At 45.5% G+C, this 23,927-nt stretch overlaps 1 protein-coding gene and 1 long non-coding RNA gene across 2 annotated transcripts in view; both read right to left on the reverse strand.

The window, feature by feature from the left end:
- The window catches only part of LOC136517433 (uncharacterized), a 156,123-nt gene extending 142,645 nt beyond the window's left edge, over positions 1-13,478 (reverse strand). Inside the window, exons 1-2 of the long non-coding RNA XR_010774266.1 lie at positions 13,371-13,478; positions 13,207-13,270 (exon numbers count right to left, since the gene is read on the reverse strand). This is a non-coding gene — a long non-coding RNA (uncharacterized lncRNA). The remainder of the gene's footprint in view (positions 1-13,206; positions 13,271-13,370) is intronic.
- Positions 13,479-13,741: 263 nt separating this feature from the next.
- LOC136515111 (probable glutathione S-transferase GSTF2) lies at positions 13,742-23,670 on the reverse strand. The gene is made up of 3 exons (XM_066508805.1): positions 23,490-23,670; positions 23,272-23,320; positions 13,742-13,923 (listed from the first exon to the last, which is right to left on the reverse strand). Exons 1-3 carry the CDS (start codon positions 23,637-23,639, stop codon positions 13,742-13,744), a joined length of 381 nt encoding a protein of 126 aa, XP_066364902.1. The 5' UTR covers positions 23,640-23,670.
- Between the last annotated feature and the right edge of the window lie 257 nt (positions 23,671-23,927).

The raw sequence follows: 23,927 nt of genomic DNA on the forward strand, positions 1-23,927 counted from the left end.
TATTCTGTCAATGGTGACGCGAGCGTACCCCAGTGGAATTGGGCGGCCATTAATTGTCCTGTCTCCCACAGGCCAGGCCTGGCTGAGCGCTACCTTGTCCTTTGTCCATTCCTGACGAATGTACAACCTGACATTGACGGGTTCAGTGATGTCGTCCACCGGATGAGGCACATTCGCCTCTTCTTCGTCGAGCGGGGTCGATCCGCAGCTGCTGCGACCCCTAAACTGTGGGCTAAAGGCAGTAGGAGTAGGGTTTTGTGGTACTGCTGATCCTTTAGACAGTAAAATTTGCTCGACTCGCGCTTCAACGGTCGCCTCAACCCGTGCTTCCATTCTGTCTTCCATCTCTTTTAGTCTCCTCAAATACTCTGCCTCATGTTCCTCTCTACCCCTCGAGCGGCTCCGGTAAGTGTTAGATTCTTGGGGGAATGCTAGTTTCCAAGGAACAACACCGGTTCCTCTAATGCGACCAGGGTGCTCCTTGGTTCCGAGTGCTTGGGTGAGCACGTCTTTCTCCCTTTTAGAAGTGCGAGTCCCTTGCCTCACCTCCTCAGTTACCTGGGAGATCCTCTGGATGAGTTCGCTCATGGGTACATTTGAGCAGCTAAAGCTCCCGTCCTCGGCGTGCCGTACATTCCTCCCCATACAGTATATTACCGATCTGGGCTCCTAATCGGCGGTCTCAACCTGAACGCCTTCCTCAGCAAGGCGATCCATCTTTTGAAGTTCTGCTTCAAATTCTGGCATCTTTTTGGCGTAGCCACGAGAGCCAAGATGATGAGGATTCGTCGCTTTCTACGAATTCTCCTTATTCTTCCTGCTCAGTTCTAAGTAGTCCTCGGATAACCTGTATTCCTTGAAAGCCTGCCAGAAGTCCTTCTGCTTGCTAAACTGTCCACCATCGAAATCTGGCTCTTTATTTTGGAGGACAAAATTCTTGTACAATGTCCCCTTGAAATTCTTGAAGCATGTTCCCATGATTTCTTTTGCTTTTTTCTTGACTAACTCCCTGTCATACTCGGCTAGGAAAGTGAAATACTCTGGGATCTTGACATCCCATATGTAATCCTTCTCGCTTTCGGAAACCCTCCACCGGTCATCATCTTTCCCAATCCACTTCCTGTACTTAATCGGGATGAAGTCCCTAACAAGTAACCCGAGGATGGTCTTGTATTTGGTCAAAGCTATAGGCGGTGAGAGTGGATCCCCGAATTCATCGAACTTAGTAATGTGCCAGTGTGCATTCTTACCAACAGGAACCTTTGACACGCCTCGCTTGGATCTGGCCTTCCTGCTACCCGAACCCTCTGGCTCCTCGGCCGGTGGAGGCTCCTGCTAGAGACACCAAGTAAGCAATAACCCTCTCAATTGATTAGCGTGTGTGGCTACATAGTGACATGATACCAAAGTTACCTGGCCATCTTGGTCATTTTGACCCAGATCGAGCTGGCCGGACGGGGTCCATGGCTGCTCGTTCTCACCGACCTGATTGACACCGTCACCATTTGTCGGATCATGCGACTCTCCCGTCCCAGTGATATCTACCGCTTCTTGTTGCCGATCAGTTCTTCGGCAATGGGGTAACAGACGACGATGAGTCATGGCTGTGACACGATCGTGGTTAGTTTTGGCCGCGGACAACTACTAATAGCATATGTTCATATATATATATATAATATGTTTAATGCAAAGTCTAATAATAAGTCCACATACAACAAAGTCAAATAATAGCATATGTTCACCTAGAACAAATTCATTGTTTGATTGACCACATACAACAAAGTCCACCTACTCTTCTACGAAACTAAGCCTACATCAACTTCCAAATAAGAAAAGCGATGACCATAACCATAAATAAAAGCATGACATCTTTCCAAGACCAATGGACAATTCTCCTAATCTTCACACCTCCGGCGGGTGGCTTCTCTTCGATATCCAGTGCCAGCGGATGGCCATGGTTTGCATTCATTGGACCATAGTAGGCCGGTTGCCCATGGTTTGAAAGGTAGGTCGGATGACTATAGTAGGCCCTTAAAGCTTCAGCTTCTGTGTTGTATTTTTTGTGCAAATTACTAGGGTAGCGATTGACTTGAGCATAGCAATCTTCCCAGGTTCGATAAATCCCAGGCATGTGACCAATATGCACTACATACCATGCCATGGTTGCCTATACATTTAAGTAAATTAGGCATGCGGTAAGTGGTAATGGTAACTCACTGAACAAGAGTTATTATTCAAGTTATATGGCCAAACTAATTCTATTTAATGTTCTTTATCCTTGACATGATAAAAAAATTACCTCAATAATTGGACTATTTATTATTCGGAGATCAATGTGGTTTAGTAATCATACTTGCTGCTGCTGCCGAGCCAATTTTAAAAGTTGTTTTTAACTTTTTTCTAGAACAAACATCTATAGATGCCTTTTTTAAGCATGCTATACATTCCCCCTAAGATTGAATCCCCAAACAATCAAATATTTCTATAGTGTAATTTGGCGGTCTAGGACTGTGACAACAGGTATCTGAAAATAGCATTATTTTTAAAATATACTAAAACTTATACAAGAAATAAATAATTTCTTGTAGTATATATAAGAAAATATTAGATGAAAGGTCAAAGCAAAACATCTACAACATAAAGGAAATAGGCAAGTCATTGTAATTAACCAACATGACCAGTCAAATAAAATAGGACCCTATCAAAATATTAGAGTTGCATACATTCTTCATCTTTAAAACTATTTAAAAAAACTTAGTTCTATAGGTCTAAAATATATATACTACATCCTCACATCCAAAAACATTGAGCATCGGTGGCACTACAGACTAGACATTCATGATCAAACTGTATGCTAGCATTGCAATAAAGTAGCAGTAACATAAATTATGGCAAGTAAATTATCATATCAAACAATAAGTTGTAGTACTTGGTAAATGAAAAGCCTCTACTGATTCAAGTAAGCAGTTGTGGGACAAATCAGCCAGAAATTCTTATCTAACTCTTAGACAAACAGAACACTTAGCGGGCATTTCATCTAACACTTAGCGGGCAGTGAGCCACGCACTCACCGTGTGGGTGGTAAAGCAGCTGTCCGCGGGCGCTCCTGAAGGCCTCGGTGGTGCTCCGGCGTCGGGCGGTGGACGGCGTGGGGCGGTGCACGGGCGTCGGCGTCGAAGAAGAGGAGCGCGGGGCTGGGAACGGCGGCGTGGGGAGCGGTGGACGGTTGCTCCAGTGTAGGGCAGTGCACAGGCCTCGGCGTCGAAGAAGAGGAGCGCAGGGCTAGGAACGGCGGCGCGGGGGGTGGTGGATGGGTGCTCCGGCGTGGGGCGGTGCACGGGCGTCGGCGTTGTAGAAGAGGAGCGCGGGGAATGGTTGGCGCGAGGTTGAAATTTGGATAATTTCAACCCACAGCGGCCTTTTATACCAGATCTCATCACTGCTGGTTCTAACTAGGAACCGACAGTGTTATGGGTACATCACTGCCGGGCCATTCTTTAAACCGGCAGTGATGCAGGAATATAAATTGAAAGAAAATGCAAAAAAATTGTGTTGCATCCCTGATTCGAACCGAAGCCTACAAGTTCCAGAGCAGCAGACAAACCATTGAGCTATTACCTGATTTTGGAGAGTTTGAAGGAATTTATTCCTTTGAGTGATTATCTGTCCCTGCTTTGCGCGTAGGCCCTTCAACTCCCCGGCCACGCTGGTCGTGCGGTTCCCATGAATATTGAAGAGCCACTGTTTACCGAGGAGTCCCCACGAAGAGACGACGTCCTTGGACTGGTCGTGGCCCTTCAGTTCCCCACGAAGAGACGCCGCGTTTACTCCTCGGCCACGCTGCTCGTGTCGGTTCCCAAATGCAGGCGCGCGCGCTCCGTCTTCCCAACGCATGTGCAATGGCGGTTCAATGGCGTTCCCAATGCAGGCGCGCTCCGTCTTCCGAGGGGAGGGAGTTATTGCACCGTGATTAGTTCCACCCACAGACACGCCTATATAAGCTAGGCCACCATGCACGCAGCCGACCGCCATTGCACCACTGCGCGTCAAGAAAGCGAAGCACACCCTTCCCACGCACACCTCGCTCCGGCCCTCGACGACCACCCGCCGCCACAATGCCTCGCCGCTTGAAGACAACATGGGCGATGCTGAACCCGTCGTCCTCATGTCGCCCCCGATGCCTCCACCGACGCCATCGTTCAAATCGGACCTCGAGGCGAACCTTGAGGACGATCCGGACCGTGAGACCACATCGGAGGAGGAACCGAAACCTCTTCCGGTGGAGGATGTCGTCTTCAACTCGTTGGAGACGGTTCGGAAGGAGGAGGAGGACCGGCACCTCCACGCCATCACACAGAAGGAGACCGACGGCTGCATCCTGAAGCGCGTCGTCGAGATCTCCAAGGAGGAGGAGCGCCGCCGCCAGGAGGAGGAGGAGCGCCGTCGCCGCCAGGAGCAGGAGACCGAGCGGCATCTCACGATGGATGCGGAACAGCGCCGGCGCAGGGCTGAGCGAAAGAAGAGCGAAGAGGAGCACCGGCAGCAGGGGGACGACGACGCAGGCAGCACCGGCAATAATTAGTAGCACTAGTGATTAATCTATGTCTTAGGACAATGTAATAATTTACTGGTGCTCAAAAATTTACTAGTTATTAATCTATGTCGTCGAATCCTTTATTTGATCATCTTCACCTTGGTGCTGAGAAATACCGTGTTGCAGCATGTCTATGTTCTGGCAGTGATAGGGGTAAATCACTGCCGGGCCATTCTTTAAACCGGCAGTGATTTCAGTGTAGCAATTACAGCATAAGTAAATTATCTTTTTATCTCCTTTTGAATACCTCCTACTGGCACAACGGTTAAGACACCGCAACTTAGCCCCCGATACCCGTGTTCGAATCCCGGGCACCCCAATTTTTTTGGTATAATTTTATTATTTATTAAGCGGTGTAAAGGTCAAAAAGACAAAATAAATAAACAAGACACACATCCTATACTATCGCAGCGATTAAGTGTCTGAACTCTGTAGTCCGAGATCTGAGCTCAAACCCGAGGGCTGGCACAATTATTTTTTCATTTTTTATATATCACTGCCGGTTTTCAAAATCAACCGACAGTGATAACAAGCATCACTGTCGGTTTTTTCTCATCACTGCCGGTTTATTGAAACCGACAGTGATGTTTATATATATTAAAAAATTATTTTACATACTGAATAAATAGAAGCATATGTATTCCTCTGTCGAAATGGCTTAAAATTTTTTTGGCAAGCTTGTACACCCAAATTAAGACCCCACACAGGATCTTAGGTTTTTCTGATCATTTTTTTATTTATTATATTTTTCTCTGTGCCCAATGAGACAAAAGTGGGTGAATTTCATATTGGACCCAATAGATTTTTTTATCCACCTCCACAAAATTCTTAACCTTAGGGCACATTAGAGCCTGTGTAAAAGTTTGGCACCATTCCGGATCTTTTCGTAGGTAGACTCAGTTCAACCTATAATTAAATGGTCTCGTCGCGCGGAAATTCAATTAAACCTCAGAAAGTAGCAAACCATCTCCGGAAAATCCAAAACTTGGTGTTTCCTTCACACGTGGCACGTGCAAGCCTGAGAAAAAGTTTGAGACCAATACGACATCGGAATGCATATGAACCACAGAAACCTTGATAACCTATGTGTATAGTCATGGTTCGATGAAAGGGCACATGTACCTCCGTGAAGCATGTATACACCGCCCATGTCGAAATGGCTTGAAATTTTTTTGGCAAGCTTGTACACCCAAATTAAGACCCCACACAGGATCTTAAGTTTTTATGATCATTTTTTTATTTATTATATTTTTCTCTGTGCCCAATAAGACAAAAGAGGGTGAATTTCATCTTGGACTCAATAGATTTTTTCATCCACCCCCATAAAATTCTTATCCCTAGGGCACATTAGAGCATGTGTAATCTTTTCGTGGGTAGACTCAGTTCAACCTATAATTAAACGGTCTCGTCGTGTGAAAATTCAATTAAACCTCAGAAAGTAGCAAACCATCTCCGGAAAATCCAAAACTTGGTGTTTCCTTCACACGTGGCACGTGCAAGCCTGAGAAAAAGTTTGAGACTAATACGGCACCGGAATGCATATGAACCACAGAAACCTTGATAACCTATGTGTATAGTCATGGTTCGATGAAAGGGCACATGTACCTTCGTGAAGCATGTATACACCGCCTATGTCGAAATTGCTTGAAATTTTTTTGGCAAGCTTGTACACCCAAATTAAGACCCCACACAGGATCTTAGGTTTTTCTGATCATTTTTTTATTTATTATATTTTTCTCTGTGCCCAATGAGACAAAAGAGGGTGAATTTCGTCTTGGACCCAATAGATTTTTTTATCCACCTCCACAAAATTCTTATCCCTAGGGCACATCAGAGCCTGTGTAAAAGTTTGGCACCATTCCGGATCTTTTCGTAGGTAGACTCAGTTCAACCTATAATTAAATGGTCTCGTCGCACGGAAATTCAATTAAACCTCAGAAAGTAGCAAACCATCTCCGAAAAATCCAAAACTTGGTGTTTCCTTCACACGTAGCACATGCAAGCCTGAGAAAAATTTTGAGACAAATACGACACCGGAATGTATATTTCTAGTTGCCCAACAAATGTTACACGAATTACATGCATGACAATAATTAAACACACAAAGCTGTACATATTAAAATTAGAATCCAATTAAACTACGACCTTGAAAACCTACTAAATAAACATTAATTACCATCAGAATCATTGCCGGGATCGATCGGGCCACGCACACTAACATGCCTCTGTAGTCATATATGGTAATTGATGTCACAGATTATGTATCCGCTTGTATCGATGAAGTCCAATGCCCATATGAGTGCACTCTCTCGTGCCTCAATACCGAAAGAATGGTCGGCCATAGATGTAACCTACTAAATGACCACTGCCCCTGTTAGTAATCCTTATGTAGTACTGGCGTCCTTCTGTAGTGAGCTGGCCGAGGTTTCCATTGCAGAACTCCCAATCGTACCCGAGTTGCTCCGTAGCTTGGTCTAGAACGGCCCACAAGCCACATGCAGCATAGGTAAGGTCCTGTAGCGCAATCTACATATGAAGAAAAAGAAAAAAATTAGAGAATGTTATTACAATATTAAACAACAAATAACCACGACTCAAGTATAAGTGACCATTTTACCATATCCGCATGGTTGTAGCTCGCAAACCATTCGCTTGCTTGCGGGACGGGGATATCACCAGCATTCAAAGCAAGTGCCTTAAAGTGCGAGAAATTAGGCACATCATAGCAAATACGTCGAAGTGCCTCTAAACAAATGCGCACGGCAGTTAATTGGGCACTTATCATGTCCGAGCTCGGTATTCCGGTCCTGTGGATATGGTTCCGATGATTTGAACCCCTCACAGGGATGAAAAAACTGAGTTCACACGTCCATAGCCGACCACTTGCATTAGATATCGTGTTCTCGACGATGTCCGAGATAAAGAACCAGCTAAGTGTTGTTCACAGCCAATCTGTTGGGGATATAGTCTGCGACATATATATGCATGCAACAATGATATTAAACTAATTACAGTTATTTGTTAGTATCAAAAAACAAAAGATGTTGGAAAATATTTCATACAATAGCTGGAACAGGGAACCGTGGAATGGCCACGTTAGGAGCGAATGGCTCATCGCCGGGGTGGAAACCTGGTTCTTGTGGTGGGGGAGGTCCGTTGTTCATACCACCTGATCGATAAAATGCAAAAAAAAAATATGCACAAAAATTTCTTTCAAGTAAACTGTGGCAACATAATTAAATATAGGTCGAATGCAAGGTATAAGAATATATATAAATGTAGAATGCAAAAAAACATGAATATAAATATAGATCAAATGAATATAGATAGAATATTAGAGAAGACAACATATCAATACCATTGAAAAATGTAGGAGCCATGACCAAATCACGTAGAGAGAGAGTGGATGTCTTGAGAAGTGAGAGTGAAACGTGAGAAATGAGACTGAGAGAGTTCGTGGGTGGGTGGGATCGATGTATGTGGCCGGCAGTTTGTTTTATATAGGGGGGCATGGACATCACTGTCGGTTTTTAAATAGAACCGACAGTGAAGGTGTATATCACTACCGGCTTTTAAATAGAACCGACAGTGAAGGTGACTATCACTATCGGTTTCTAAATAGAACCGACAGTGAATGTGCATATAAGTAACGGATATATTTATTTAGATACTACAGTGGGAAAGTTTTAACAACAACGATATATTTATTTACAAAGTAATGAAATACATAAAAAAATTACAAAAAAAGTTACATATACGATAACAAAGACCTTACACTAAAATTCCATATACGATAACAAAGACCTATTTGCGTACAGGCCAATGTTACCATCAATGTGTATCAACACATTATAATTTAACCACCTTAGTAGCATTCTTCTAGCACCAACTAGGGTCGAACAACAGCACCGAGGTGGTCTACGAGCTATACTAGTTGGAGATGACAAGGTGGCATCGATGAATCCATGCCTCTGCTGTACATGGCCTTTTTCTTGGTACAGTCCAGAGCACATCGAATTCAGCTCGGCACCGCACCGATGAACCAATGCCGCTCCGGGATGGGAAATTACCCAGAGCACACCAGGTCTCTCTGGACATACAGTCCAGAGCGCACCACAGTGGATGGCTCTGTGAACCTCGTGGCATCTCCAATATTCAGTGTTGCTCTATCTTCAGTAGCATTCTTCTAGTACCTCATGTGTGCACTATTTTGGTGGACTACGATGCATAATGATATATGTGGTTTGTTGTGAGAGGAAAACATTGTATCATGGCTGATAAGGCCTGGCTGAAACCAACATGCATGGAGAGGCTATCTCCTGGCCGAGGACCATTTTATAGGGGCTAGCAGTCGTGGTACATTTTTATTTCTGAACTAAAGTTGTCGGGGTAGGTGGGAGCAGTGTTCCAACGGTTGTGGTCATGGGAGCACTGTTGGCATGTGAGGAGCATCTACACATCACTGTCGGTTTTAGTTTAAAAACCGACAGTGAATTGGGCCTTCTGTGTCGGTTTGAGCAACCGACTGTGATAGAAGATATCACTGCTAGTTTTGAACCCAAAACCGGCAGTGAAGGGCCCTGCGGCCAACTTTAGGTAAAAAAATATAAAAAAAATAGTGTCGGTTTGGAGCCTGCCATCGCAGCCTTTTGTAAAAAATATAAAAAAGTTTGGCCCGCCTAGGATTCGAGCGCGGGTCAGTGTGCGGCCTTAACCGCTGAGATAGAATAGAGAGTTCACTTAGTTTACTTTTCTTTGTTTATTTATTAATAGAAATAATACAGTTAGTTTATATTCTAAAATAACACAAAAATTTGTATCTTGATTATTTAATTCTATGATAATGAATTAATGGTCTATAATTATCAAATAATAGTGTTTGTGAACATCATCTTAATATTTGATTACATAGTCAATAATTAAATTGTAGAGATGCACACAAAATATAAATTAAATATTCAGTGTGAATTACTGATACAACGTCTGCATAATGATTATATAGTTAACAATAATCTAACTATCTTTAGGTGCATCAACAATGAGGGCGTCATTGTGATCAATTCGTACGTAAGCAGGTTCGTCACCCTCTTGAAGGATAGGTAGGGGTACGTTCGCCCCGAATGCAGGCATTTCCTGATAGCCCCTGTAGTCTTCTTCGTCCGTCACTCCATCGACACCGACAATCTTCCTTTTCCCTTCTAGGACTACTTTTAGCCTTCCTTTTGTCTTGTTGTCCCTTGCATAGAAGACTTGCATAACATCTCTTGCAAGGACGAATGGGTCGTCTCTGTATGCGGTCTTAGTGAGATCAACAGTAGTAAACCCTTCGCTGTCAGTGTTGATTTCCTCGAGCCAGGCCCATTGGCAGCGAAAAAGAGCTGCCTTCAACGGACCGTAGGCTAGCTCCCATATCTCCTCTATGAAACCATAGTATGTCGCCTGCACGTTGCCGTTTTCGTCATGAGCATCAAAACGAACACCGCAATTTTGGTATGTGCTCTTTCCATCTTGTATTTTTGTGTAAAATGTGAATCCATTGATCTCATACCCTTGGTACTTAAGATATGTACTCGAAGGTCCATTGGCTAAGGCATCCAGTTGATTACCCAGCTTTATTCCAAGCAAGCGACGTCGCAACCGGCTGATAAATTCCTCCTTATGTTTTTTATCCAGCAAAGCCTGTGACTTGCTTGGATACAGAGTTTGCAGCGATTGCCTGTGCTCGTCAATGTATGGCATCACACCCTCGGCTTGCTGGAGAACAGCGAACTGTGCCTGTCTGAAAGAAACAAAGTCGTCTACTGTAACAGATTTCTCCCCGACCGTTCCTTTGCCACGTAGTCTTCTCTCGTGACGAGATTCTGGAACTCTGACCCTTTTGATGTCCAGATAATATGTGCAGAACTCAATTACCTCCTCCGTTGACCATCCTTCAACCATGCCCCCTTCTGGCCTAAATCTATTCCTAACATACCTCCTGAAAACTTTCATCAATCTTTAGAAAGGGAACATCTGATGCAGGTACATTGGGCCAAGGGCTCTAATTTGGTCAACAAGATGAATGAGCAGATGTAATGAGATATCAAAGTAAGTCGGCGGGAAATGCATCTCAAGCCTAACGAGAGTTTCGGCTATGTCCCGCTGCAGCTGCTCTAGCGTGGACACATCAATGACCTTTTTTGAGATCACATTGAAGAACGAGCAAAGCTTTATGATTGGGGCGCGGACCTTTGGGGGGAGGATACCACGCAGGGCAACAGGGAGCAGCTGAGTCATAATGACATGACAGTCATGGGCCTTCATAGGGCCATAGTTGAACTTGAGTTCTCTCATGTTCACTAGCCTCTTCGGGTTTGCACAGTAGCCCATCGGGACTTTGAGTTCATTGAAGAAAGAAATAAGCGCACACTTTTCTTCCTTCTTCAATGTCCATGACGCAACCGGAAGTTCGAACTGGCCATTCTCTAGCTCCACGGGATGCAGCTCCTTCCTGATTCCCAAGTGTTGCATGTCCAAATGTGTGGCTAGTGAATCCTTTGATGTCCCCCGATGTCCATCAAGGTGTTAAGAGTGTTAGCGCACACGTTTTTAGTGATGTGCATGGGATCAAGACAGTGGCGTACACTCAGAAATGGCCAGTAAGGTAGTTTCCAGAAAACTGATTTTTTTTCTTCCAAACGCTCCCATCAGGCGCTGCTAGTGCATTGTCCCCCTTCCCAAGGACAACCTCTAGTTTGTTGAGTTCTCGAAGTATCGCAGGCCCGTCTCGATATTTTGGAGCTAAGCGTTTCTCAATAGTACCATTGAAATCTTTTCTGTTCCTACGGTAAGGGTGATCCTTAGGTAGGAACCTACGGTGTCCCATATAAACTATCTTTGAGTTATTTGGCAGATTTACCGCATCGGTGTCGTCCAAGCACTCGACACATCCAGTATAGCCTTTTGTCTTCTCTTCGGACAACAAACCTCGACCTGGTAGGTCGGTGATTGTAGCGATAAGTACTCCCTTGATCGTGACATGTTCCTTTTTGTACTTGTCCCAAATATCTGGCACACCCTTTTCAAACATCTCCACTAGTTCATCGATCACTGGTTCCAGAAACACATCGATGTCATTCCCAGGCTGTCTTGGCCCTTGGATCAGTAGTGGCATCTGAATGTATGACCGCTTCATACAGACCCAAGGTGGAAGGTTGTATATACAGAGCGTCACTAGCCAGGTGCTATGATTGCTTCTAACCTGGTCGAAAGGATTCATCCCATCTGTGCTCAAAGCAAACCAAAGGTGCCTTACCTCTCCACCGATGTCCTTATAGAACATAGTATTGACAGTCCTCCAGTCATGCCCATCGGCGGGGTGCCTCATCATTGTATCTTTCTTATGCTCTTTGCCATGCCAGCACAACAGCTTAGCTGACTTTGCACATGCAAACAGCCTATGCACCCGGGGAGCTATAGGGAAATACCAAACGACCTTTATGGGACCTCCTCTGGTCTTGGTACCCTCATCTGACGGCCCTTCCTTATACCATGGAGTTTCACACTTGGGGCACTTGTCCAAGTCTTTGTATTTTTCTCCACGGTACAATATGCAATCATTGGAACACGCATGGATTTTTTCAACCTCGAGGCCGATGGGGCAGATCATTTGCTTGGCCAAGTATGTCTTTTCTGGCAACTAGTTTTTTTCTGGGAGCATTTTCCTTATTATAGCTAACAACTGATCGAAGCCTTTATCGCTCAATCTGTTTATCGATTTGAACTCTAATAGCATGATGTCGGCTTTCTGTTTGCTTATTGGACAATTTCTATACAATCGTGTTTTGCCATCTTGTCTCATTTTCTCTAGCTTTCTCAGCTGTCTTTCACTAAGACATCCGGTCTCTACATTACATAGCAGCTGAGAAATGCCATCGTTATCCTCAGTGTCGTTAGCTAGCGTGTTCCTAAACACATTATTAACTGTGGCCATAGGTTCCGTGTTGACACCGGGTTCCTCGTTAGCATCGTTGATGGCTACGTCAGGCATGTCCACATCATCATCATGTTCCCGCAGAACATTCACACCAACCTCGCCATGCATAATCCATATCGTATAGTTTGGCATGAACCCCCTGGTAATCAAGTGTGATCGTATAGACTCAATTTAACGAAAGTTCATATGATTCTTGCAGTCTTTGCATGGGCAGAAGACAGGGTTCCCATTCCCAGCATGGGCTTTGGCATCGGTGATAAACTGCCTAACGCTATGCATGTACCGCTTGTCCGTTCGAGACAGATGCATCCACTCTCGATCCATCTCCGCACAAAAAAATACTGAGATAGTAATTACAAAGAATTAATAAGAAATCGAGCTTCATGAACAACAATTGTAGCTCAAAAGTACCATTTTTGGAAAACATTATTGTACACTAATTATTGAAAAATTGAAATTGGTAGCCCCGGCCCTGTAAATTGAAAATCGTAGTAAAAAACAATTATTGCACAATATTGAAGAACAACTATTCTACTCTACTTCTAAGAACTAAATATAGCATCACATACTAACAATGATGATCTTGACCACCATGTAATAATTAGCTAGGAATTTAAATGTATTTATAGACACCAACCTTTTGGATGATGGATTCACCACAATTTGAGCCTTGCATAAATGTCCAATTGAAAAAGTGCTCTCTAGAATCGTGAAAGAACTAGAATGAGAATCAAGCAATGTAGCCATCAAAACGAAGCTAATTAAGCAACAAAATCAAAGGAGTGGATGTTTGTTACTAACCTTAAAGCAAAAAGATCAAGCCATTCTTCAAAATCCAAGCACTAGCTTCATGGTGAAGAGCAGCCGCAACAATGGAGGGAAGGGCCCAAAAGCGCGCCTCTGTTCTCGGGATGGAAGAGGGGAGGAAGAAGAGGACGGCTGCAGCCTTTTTGTGTTGTAGGCTTATCACCATCGGCTCTTGGCTAGAACCGATAGTGGTAGTGCCCAATCACTATCGGCTCTTGGTTTAAACCGGCAGTAATGAGTGCCCGCCAAAACACTGCCGGTTCAAGCCACAAACCGGCAGTGATGTGATCCTTCACTGCCGGTTTTAGCCCAGCCTCAATCATTTTTTTTTCATTTTCAAGCTCATAACCGGCAGTGAAAGTACGTCACTGCCGGTTCTCACAAATCCGACAGTGATGAGGCCGACAGTGATGTGCAAATCTGGCGTAGTGCTGGTTGGCCTCTGCCTCCAGCCACACGTCCACCATTGCTGACTCCTTGAGGTTGCCTTCCCTCAGCAGGTTAGGCTTGTGCTTGCGGGCAACGTACTTGCAAATTGCACGCGATTCTGGGAAAAATGCCATTTTGTGATGCATGGCAGGGATGAAAACTAGTACTACTGTCATGTTTACAAAGAGGTTGTATATATAGGATCTCCGACTCTCCGTCCAAGAGATATGATAGGATCATACCACTACTGGATTCAGGTTCTTTGCCGAGTGCCTGAGGCACTCAGCAAAGGCCAGATTCCACTCGGTAAACCCTTTGCTGAGTGCGACACTCGACAAAGAACACACGGCAACAAATTGATCGGCAAAGCCCTCTTACCCGAGTGTCTTTTATCGGGCACTCGGCAAAGGCTTTGCCAAGTGCCCTGGGGACACTCGGCAAAGAAAAGCAACCGTCACGGCGCCGGTCCCGTTGATGGTCACTTTGCCGAGTGCCAACCCGGCAGGCACTCGGCAAAGATTTTTTATTTTTTTAAAAAAAATTCTTTGCCGAGTGCAAACCCTTTAGGCACTCGGCAAAGAGTTTATATTTTTTTTACAAAATTTCTTTGCCGAGTGCAACCTTCAGGCACTCGGCAAAGATTTTTTATTTTTTATTTTTAAATTTCTTTGTCGAGTGCCCCCTGTCCGGCACTCAGCAAAGTTCGATTTTTTTTAATTTCTTTGCCGAGTGCCCTCTGCCCGGCACTCGGCAAAGTTTGATTTTTTTTAATTTCTTTGTCGAGTGCTCTCTGTCCAGCACTCGGCAAAGTTTGAATTTTTTTTAAAAAAAATTCCTTTGCCGAGTGTCCTCTGTCTGGCACTCAGCAAAGTTTGAATTTTTTTTAAAAAAAAATTCTTTGCCGAGTGCCCTCTGTCCGGCACTCGGCAAAGTTTGATTTTTTTTTTAAATTTCTTTGCCGAGTGCCATGGTCACAGCACTCGGCAAAGCTAGAAAAATAGTTTTCTGGACACCAATTTTTCCAGCTTTGCCGAGTGCTGTGACCATTGCACTCGGCAAAGGGGTCCTTTGTCGAGTGCAACACTCGGCAAAGTGACCCAAAACTGCAATTTTTAATATTTTTTACATTCCATCATGACAAATAAATTCATACAAACATATATCACATATATATCTCATCCATCACATATATATCTCATCCATCACATATATATCTCATCCATCCACACATCCATCCGCACATATCACATCCATCACAATATATATCACATATATAATAATAAGTGCTCAAGTCCATCCAAATAAATACACAAGTCCATCAAAGTCCACAAGTGCATCACAAGTATATCACAAAGTGAACAACAAATGAAAAAAAATACAACGTGCACTCATCTCGGCCAAGGCGACTGTGGTGAAGGCCCAGCTCCATCATTTGGAGGTGCATGAGGTGGATTATTCGAACCACCATGAGATGAAGACTGCACAAAGGAGAAAAGATTGCATGTGAGACAAGATTATTTGGATAACTAATCTAGGAAGGTAGAGACCATACAAGCAAAGCACAAGCGAAAGTAAAAAACTTTCATACTCATAGGAGTAGCTGTAGCTGCAGGACGCGGAGGCGGAGGTGGAACCAACAACCCAGGTGGTAGAGAGAAGCCGACACGTTGCCCAAGTCCTTGTAGGAACTCCATAATGTCCGTCAGCCTCTGTGCCTGGGCCTACCGCTCGGCCCGCTTAGCCTCCAGCTGGGTCGCCATCCTCTGCTGCCCGGCCTCCAGCTCCTGACGTTGCCTCATTTCTTGTTCCAGCCGGGTCTGCAATATTTCACTCCAATGTTTTAGTAATGCAAAGCTAATTAAGGTGTGTAAAGATCAATGTATGACGAGTAAAATAGGAATAACCTCGAGTGCGTCGACCCGGTGCTATGCAGCGGTCGGCCGTATGCGAATGGCCGGGCTCTCGCTCGTGCTCCGTGCTCAGATCTGGGAGAGAGAGGGAGTAGAGGCCGTGTCGATGACGCCGTCGCCAAGCCAGAACCGCCCATGCTTCTTGCCTTGCCCCGCCCTCATGACGGCCTCTCCATCGAAGTCCTGCGTGCTCGGATCGTGGTCTACCCATGGAGCGACCTCGCCACCTCAGTGTACTCACTGATGTGGGAGTGGACGCTCGGGTTCATGTATGCCTCGGGCGGGTCCTCCAAGTTGAAGGAGACGTCGGACGTCGCCTTGCCCTTGTGGGCCATACACCATGCCTGGAAGTCCGAGCAAGCCTGGCCACTATGTGACGCCGACTGGGAGAAAGACAGCACGATGATTAGAAATCAGGCAGAACTGAACGTCACAATAGATAAATAAATTCGCGTACCCATGCTTGTTTGTATCCGGCGAGGCTGCGGCTGCCTTGATGGTGTGCTGGACCTTGCATCTGCGAACGATGGTCCCGGGCATCCCTGTGCATCTTGAGGTACTCCTCCATGAACCACCTGTCCACCATCATCGCCCAGCACTCAGGATATGCTTGGCACCACCAGGGAATCATCTACATGTCATCAAGTATTGGACATATAAGAAGATCAAATTAAACCAACTTAATCTCAAAATGAATCAATATTGATGTTCTTCATTTACCTCAAGGTACTGCTCTCGGGTCAGCTGCATCTCTCTTGCGTCTTTCTTGGTTTTCCTCTCTCCAAGCTTCGACCCGTAGTAGGTTACGATGGCCTAGATGCGCACCTCGTGATGCATGTCGGAGATGAGTTTTTTACAGGCTTTGGTAGTCACCTGCTCCGCCCTAGCCTCAAATCCCTCCTCGCATCTGTAATAAGTCTGCATACAAAAGTCATTTATCCATTCATTATTTCAAGAAAAGTCTGCAATGTTGTGCGAGGGAGACTTACCCAAAGCTCTGCCTTCACCCGTGCCGCCTTGTTGGGATACTCTGCATCGGTGGCGACGGCGTAGTGGTCAAACGAGTAGGCCGGCTCCATCTTCGATGCATACGTGACAATGCCAGGGAAGTGTTGCCTGCATAGAAGACCCAGGATGCCATTGACTAGACGTGCGTTACCACCCGACACAACCACCCAGTTCCTGCACAAGTGATTAAGAAAAATTATTAGTTTTTTTTTCATCATATCATATGAAGTAGTAGTGATAACATATAAAGTTACTTACTTTTGCCCTTCGGGGCGAATCACTGGGCATTGGTGAGGAAGCGGAACATGTGGAAGGCTCGTGGGACCTCGCAAGTAGACACTCGAAGAGGAGTCGGAGGAAGCAGAACCCGTGCCTGCCGCCTCCAACTCGTCGTCCTCGTGCGGCCCCTCCTCCTCGTCCGTCTACCGAACCAGCTCATCGTCCGACTCGTCCACGGGCGCCACCTCCTCCTCTGGCTCCTCCTCACGCGGCGTGGGAGGAGACGGCCCCATCCTGCGTCTGGTAGTCCTCCTCCTCCTCCTGTCCGATCCCTCTGCCGCCCCCTCCGCCTCCTCCTGCAGCCGGCGTGGTCTTTGGTATATTGAGTTCACGGACCTATGATGGTCGCCCGCCATCTATGTTCACTCACCTGCAACAAAAAAACAAGACGTAATTAGAAATAGGTGAAAAATGAACAAAACATAATTACAAAAAACATAGTAATATATGTATTAGAAAAATTTGCAAAAATGAACAAAACATAATTACAAAAAACATAGTATTACATGTATTGAGATTAGCTGGATCATAGGTCTCGTCATCACTATCAACATTGTCCAACTCATCAACACTATCCGAAGGAGGAATGTTGTCTTCATTGTCATTGCCTAAACGTAATCGCTCAAGCATTTATATGTCCCTCAGATTTCGCACCTCGTCTCCAGCGTCCTCGTCATCATCCCTTTCATTGTCTACTTCCATTCCTATCTCTTCGGTTAAGTCTATGTCAAACCTTCCTTGTAGTCCCTCTTCTTGATAGAACTCTCCATCATATGTGTTTGGGTTGAAGTTGTAATCTTCATCGTTTGGGATAGGTAGTTTACCGTGTGGCGATACCTTGTGCACAAAAGACCAACCCTTAAGATGCTCGACGTCTTTGCACGCGTATGACGTATAATAAACCTAGACGACCTATTGAGCCACAATGTAGACATCTTTTCCTAGATAGATGGAATCCTATCGAATCTCGATTAGCCCAAGCTTAGGGGTCCATCTCGTTACTCTAGGATGAAACCAGTGGCATTTGAATATGACAGGAGTAAGAGGTTTGGAACCATAGAATGATAGTTCGTAGATTTCTTCAATTCTTCCATAATAGTTGAGTCCATCAGTGCCGGGCGTAACAACTCCGCTGTTTGTGGTTTTTCGATTGGACCGACTCTGCTCATAGCTTGCTGTGTGAAAACGATATCCATTCATGTCATAACCGGTAAATGACTTGACCCTAACAGCACAGCCGTTTGCAACCTGTCTCAGCTCATCACTTATAGACACATCAGTTTGGGCTTTCTGTTTGAACCAACAAATGAAATCAGGGCTCACTGGTCCCGCACCCTGTGAAAGAAGGGTATCATTTTCTTGCGGGGTAGGTTGCCTTGATCCATGCCAGGATTGATGAAGAAATTCCCTGTACCAACGAGAAACAAGGGGGTTGGACGAAGAAACAAGGATATACGGCGAAATGAAACAAGTTCATTCAGAACTTACCCAATGAACGGTTGCACCTCAACAAGGTTGGTCAACACATATAGCATGATACTATGCCACTCTTCATTTTTCAATTGCTTAGTGGTCGATGCACTTGCGCTTCCGAGTTGCCCTTGGAAAAGGCTGAGGTTCGATTCATTTTCGCCAGCATTGTAACGAGGGGGTGGATTATAAACACTAGGAAGTTTCTCAGTGTAGTGTTTCTCTGTGAAGTTCGACACCTCCTCTAGAATGTATGCCTCTACAATGGAAGCCTCAATTTTGGCTTTATTTCTACATTTTTTGCGAAGAGTCTTCAGACATCTCTTGATTGGATAGCACCAACGGTTCTACAAGCCCCCCTCATCCATGCCTCATACAGGAGGTGCACAATCAAATGCTGCATCGGCAAGAAGAAGTCGGGTGGAAAGATCTTCTCCAACTTACAAAGCAACACGGGTGCCGCTTTTTCCAAGTCATCAATGACGGTCCAAGAGAGCTCCTTGGCACAAAGCTGGTGGAATAAGTAGCTCAACTCTGCCAGCACTTGCTAGACATGCTCCGGGACATAGCCTCGAACCATCGCCAGAAGAAGCCGCTCAATCCATATGTGGTAGTCATGACTCTTCATCCCGTTTACTCGCAGAGTGCCTAAGTTCACTCCCCTCTTTAGATTCGCTGCATACCCATCAGGGAACATTAGCGTCTTGATCCATTCAAGTACTTCCCTCCTTTGGTCCTTTTTCAAGACAAAATCGGCCTTAGGCCTTCTCCAGGTCTTACCATGACTAGGAGGCTGCATCTCTTGATTTGGTCTATCGCACAATGTTGCCAGGTCCACTCTAGCCTTAGGGTTGTCCTTAGACTTTTCAGTGTCCGTGAGTGTTGCCCAAAGTGCCTCGGCGACATTCTTTTCAGTGTGCATTACATCAATGTTATGTGGAAGATGAAGGTCATCGAAATAAAGGAGCCTCGTCATGCCCGAGATATGAGTCCACATATGTTGCTCATCATATCCAACAAAACCACCTTCATTAGGCACGAGAGCATCTATCTGAGCATGAACCTCGGCACCAGTCATCATCCGTGGTGTAGGGTTTGTCACTTTGACACCTTTCGTAAAGTTCTTGATGTCTTGTCTGAATGGATGGTCAAGAGGTAGGAATTGACAATGTCTGTCAAACGACAAATACTTGCCACCCTTCTGTAACCAAATGAACCTCACACCTTCCTTACATATTGGGCATGGGAACTTCCAGTGAACACACCAGGCGCAGAATATCCCATATGCCAGTAAGTCATGCAGGGAGTAGTGGTACTAAACGTGTATTTTGAAGGTTGTCTTTGTAGCTCGATCGTATGTCCATACCCCTTTGTCCCAAGCATGGACCAATTCATCAAACACGGGCTCCATGAACACACCCATATTACTCCCTAGGTGTCCAGGAATTATCAACGACAAGAATACATTATGTCGTTGAAAGGAGACACCGGGGGGGGAGATTAAGGGGGATAATGAAGACGGGCCAACATGTGTATGGGGCAGCCATCATTTCATAAGGATTGAACCCATCTGTTGCCAGCGCGACACGTACATTGCGAGCCTCATCTGCTTTTGTCACGATGTTTGTCATTAAAGCAGATCCAAGCTTCACCATCGGATGGATGTACCATCTTATTAGGATTGTACCATTTGCCATTTTTGTGCCATGTCATCTGTTTCGTGGATTCCTCTGTCATGTATAGCCATTGGATCCTCGGTAGGAACGGAAGGTACCGTAGGATTTTCTCGGGGATCGTAAGTTGCCTCTTCTGGCCATCATCAGAGTCTACCTCTAGGTACCTGGAGGATTTACACTTTGGACAGAACTTTGCATGCTCGTGTTCTTTCCTAAACAGGACGCACCCCTTTGGACAAGCATGTATCTGCTCATACGGCATCTTAAGTGCTCGAAGGAGTTTCTGTGACTCGTACATGCTCTTTGGCAGAATGTGGCCCTCTGGAAGTAGGGTGCCAATCACGGCCAACATCTTATCGAAGCCAGGACGACTCAAGTTTAACTCGGACTTCAACCCCATTAAGCGTCCAATGGCATCTAGTTGAGACACCATTGACCGATCATGAAGGGGTTTCTGTGCTGAGTCCATCATGTCGTAGAACGCCTCTGCGGCTGCCTCCATCTCCTCCTTCTCACGTCCCTCATCGAACTGTCCTTGGTGAAAGTCATCTAACATGTCTGCCACCCCAGCATCAGCATCAAAAGCCTCCACTCGTGGTCTCACCACCTCCTCTCTCATACGATGGGCTTCACCATGGTGGACCCACCGGGTGTAGTCCGGCGTAAATCCATTCTTCACAAGATGTTTACCCATTTCCACCTTGTTTACCCACCTTCTGTTTCCACATTTGCTGCAGGGACACAAAACTAGGCAATGTCCTTTAGCAGCCTTGCCAAATGCACTGTTCAAGAAAGCATCGGTCTTGTTCATCCATTCCGTGGTGTAATCACTCTGACTTCTCCAGCCCGTGTACATCCCCTGACGGTCATCCATCCTCTAACATATGTATCAGCGAGTAATGTAACCATCAATTGCATCTACATGGTGTTCCTACTATCTAATAGGTGAGGATAGGTCCTAATCCCTCCCGCGGATGTGTAGATGAGGTTAGTTTCCATGCTCTACTCCTATCCGAGACAGAATTTCGGCAGCACCTCCCTGCTGTTCTCTAGATACACGTCCTGCCAAAGAAGAGTGCGTATCCGGAGAACAACAGGGAGGTGATGCTGAAACTCTGTCTCAGACCGGAGCAGACCATGGAAACTAACCCATCTACGCATCCGCGGGCTGTCCAAAAAACGTGGACAATCCGAAACAGATACGGTCATAGATATGCAAAGATCTGCATACCTCCAACTGTATCTCTTTCGAACGGGAGACACCTAACTAGGTTACGTGATCTACGACCATGATACGGAAAGAGGGGTTATACCTAGGGTGGCGGCGGAGTCAGGCTAGCGGGGTCGTGGCGGGTCGATGCAGTGGCGAGGCGGCGCGGTGCAGGCAGACCGGCACAGCGACGGGAACTCCAACTCGGCTCCGACGGGCTCTTCTCTATAAAAATGGAACAAAATACTATCATTTAAAAAACAGCAGAACCTCCCCTGCACGGTGAGGTTTCCAAAATCTGCAAAAAACAGCGGCATGATGGCCGACAAGCACATATGTCTCTAGAGAAGCCATGTAATTTGGATATCAATCCATGCAGAAGAATATATTCAAGTAGTACCACTACTTCTACTACTACTTCCACTATTGCTACTACTACTACCACTAGTTCTACTACTACTACCACCACTATTGCTACAACTACTACCACTAGTTCTACTACTACTACTACTACCACCACTACTTCTACTACTACTACCACTAATTCTACTACTACTACTACCACTACTTCTAATACTACTACTACCACTTGCACTACTAGTACAACTAATACTACTACAACTATCACTACCACGACAACAACAAGAGAGAAGGCATACCTGACGGGTGCCGGGGGTAGGGGCGGGCGGCGTCAGGGTTGGGCGGTGTCGAGGTTGGGGTCGTCGGAGTCGGGAACGGGGCCGGGGGCAGGGCCGGCCTGGGGCGGCCAGGGACAGGGCGCGGGCAGCGCGGGCGTCCGGGCGGCCCGGGCAACGTGTAGAGATGTCCTGGTTCGTAAGCATCGTAAGTGACAACGCGCACGAAATCTTCTGAAATTTTTAATCATAGCCTCCACATATGATATCACGACATCTCAACAAGTTTCATGATTTTCGGACTTCGTTTGCTTTTTATAGAATTTAAAAACACTTCGCACGCAAGTTTGCGGTCATGTTTCGTGAACAAGATGTCCGAAATTTCGGGTCCGTTACTAGATACGGCCTCACACTACACTCAGTAACATGACTATCATTTTTTGAATTATTAAATTCCATTATTCGTACCACGTGCAGTTCAAAATTATATTTTTCGAAAAAAATCAAGTAAATGAAATAAAGTAACTAAATATATCAAAAAGCCATAAAAATCCCCAAATTCTAACTAGGAGTTCCTGGTGCTTTAAAAGGGCTGCACAAAAAATTTGGAGGCCAAAAACAAAAAAAAAAACTTTGCCGAGTGCCGGGGCATGGCACTTGTCAAAAGGGGTCTTTGCCGAGTGCCACGAATAAGGCACTCGGCAAAGAGGGTTTTGATTTTTTTTAAAAAATTTCGTCTTTGCCGAGTGTATTCACAGGGCACTCGGCAAAGACATTTAAAAAAAATTAAATCTTTGCCGAGTGCCGTGTCAGGGGCACTTGGCAAAGTATTTTTCAAAAAAAATTAAAAAGAATATTTGCCGAGTGTCGTGTCAGGGGCACTCGGCAAAGTATTTTTCAAAAAAAAATTGCCGAGTGCCAGATCTGGGACACTCGGTAAAGAAAATTTAAAAAAAAATTTAAATCTTTGCCGAGTGCCAGATCTGGGACACTCGGCAAAGAATTTTTTTTAAAAAAAAAATACTTTGTCGAGTGCCTAACAGCAGGCACTCGGCAAAGAAGGACGTAGCCGAACACCGTTACGCGGGGCATCCTATGCCGAGTGCCGCGCTTTTGCCAAGAGTCTAGCACTCGGCAATGAAGTCCGGCACTCGGCAAAGAGTTCTTTGCCGAGTGTAATTCTTTGCCGAGTGCAGCACTCGGCAAAGAAGGTCTTTACCGACTGCCCGATTTTTGACACTCGGCAAAATCTCTCTTTCCGGAAGTGTACGTACGTACCCCATAGGTGGAGATCGCCATCTTGGAAAGCTGGAACTTGACCGAACGGCTGCAGAGATCGAGACACAATATATGTAAATCATATCAATACTCTGGACAGTGATGAGTTTTAACTATCAGATCAGATCCCGCAGCAACAGCAGCAGGGGATGGAGACCGCCGGGAGAGACGACCGGCCGGGCGGGCAAATAAAAAGACAGTACAATACGACGACGTACGTTGCGGGCAAGGTGGTCGGGGCTCTTGTGCTCGGCGGTGGCGAAATCGATGGGTACGATCTGGTACTCGGCGCCGGCCTCCTCCAGCGCCAACACGCACCGAGTCACGTTCCACGACACCGTCGCACCGTACAGCTTCATCGGAGCCATGAACGACCACCTTATTATTAGCTTTTTCCTCCTCTCTCTCTCTCTCTCTCTCGTCTGTGCTAACTAGCTTATTTTCGCCTCTTGGAATTTCACCCGTTAAATAGAGGGAGGAAGGACGAGTCGAGATGCCGCCGTGTTTTTCTTCTAGTAATATGGAGGCTATTTTCATTATTGGTGGTTGGAAGGCCGCCAGCCATCTTTAATTTCGAAACTAGTAATTCTCAAGAGCGGTCCACTGGTTCGAGCATCCTGGAGACACCTCTAGAAAAAGTTCTTAATCAGCAATCG

This window comes from Miscanthus floridulus, chromosome 17 (genome assembly GCF_019320115.1).
Source record: "Miscanthus floridulus cultivar M001 chromosome 17, ASM1932011v1, whole genome shotgun sequence".
Lineage (NCBI taxonomy): Eukaryota > Viridiplantae > Streptophyta > Magnoliopsida > Poales > Poaceae > Miscanthus > Miscanthus floridulus.

What these genes read in the sequence shown, in the direction of transcription:
- LOC136515111 (XM_066508805.1), bottom strand. Translation starts at nt 23,639, where the DNA reads ATGGCTCCGATGAAGCTGTACGGTGCGACGGTGTCGTGGAACGTGACT. An exon ending in CCGACCACCTTGCCCGCAAC is followed by an intron (nt 23,321 to 23,489) that starts GTACGTCGTCGT and finishes CGATCTCTGCAG; the next exon opens with CCGTTCGGTCAAGTTCCAGC. An exon ending in TGGCGATCTCCACCTATGGG is followed by an intron (nt 13,924 to 23,271) that starts GTACGTACGTAC and finishes CATTTTTCCCAG; the next exon opens with AATCGCGTGCAATTTGCAAG.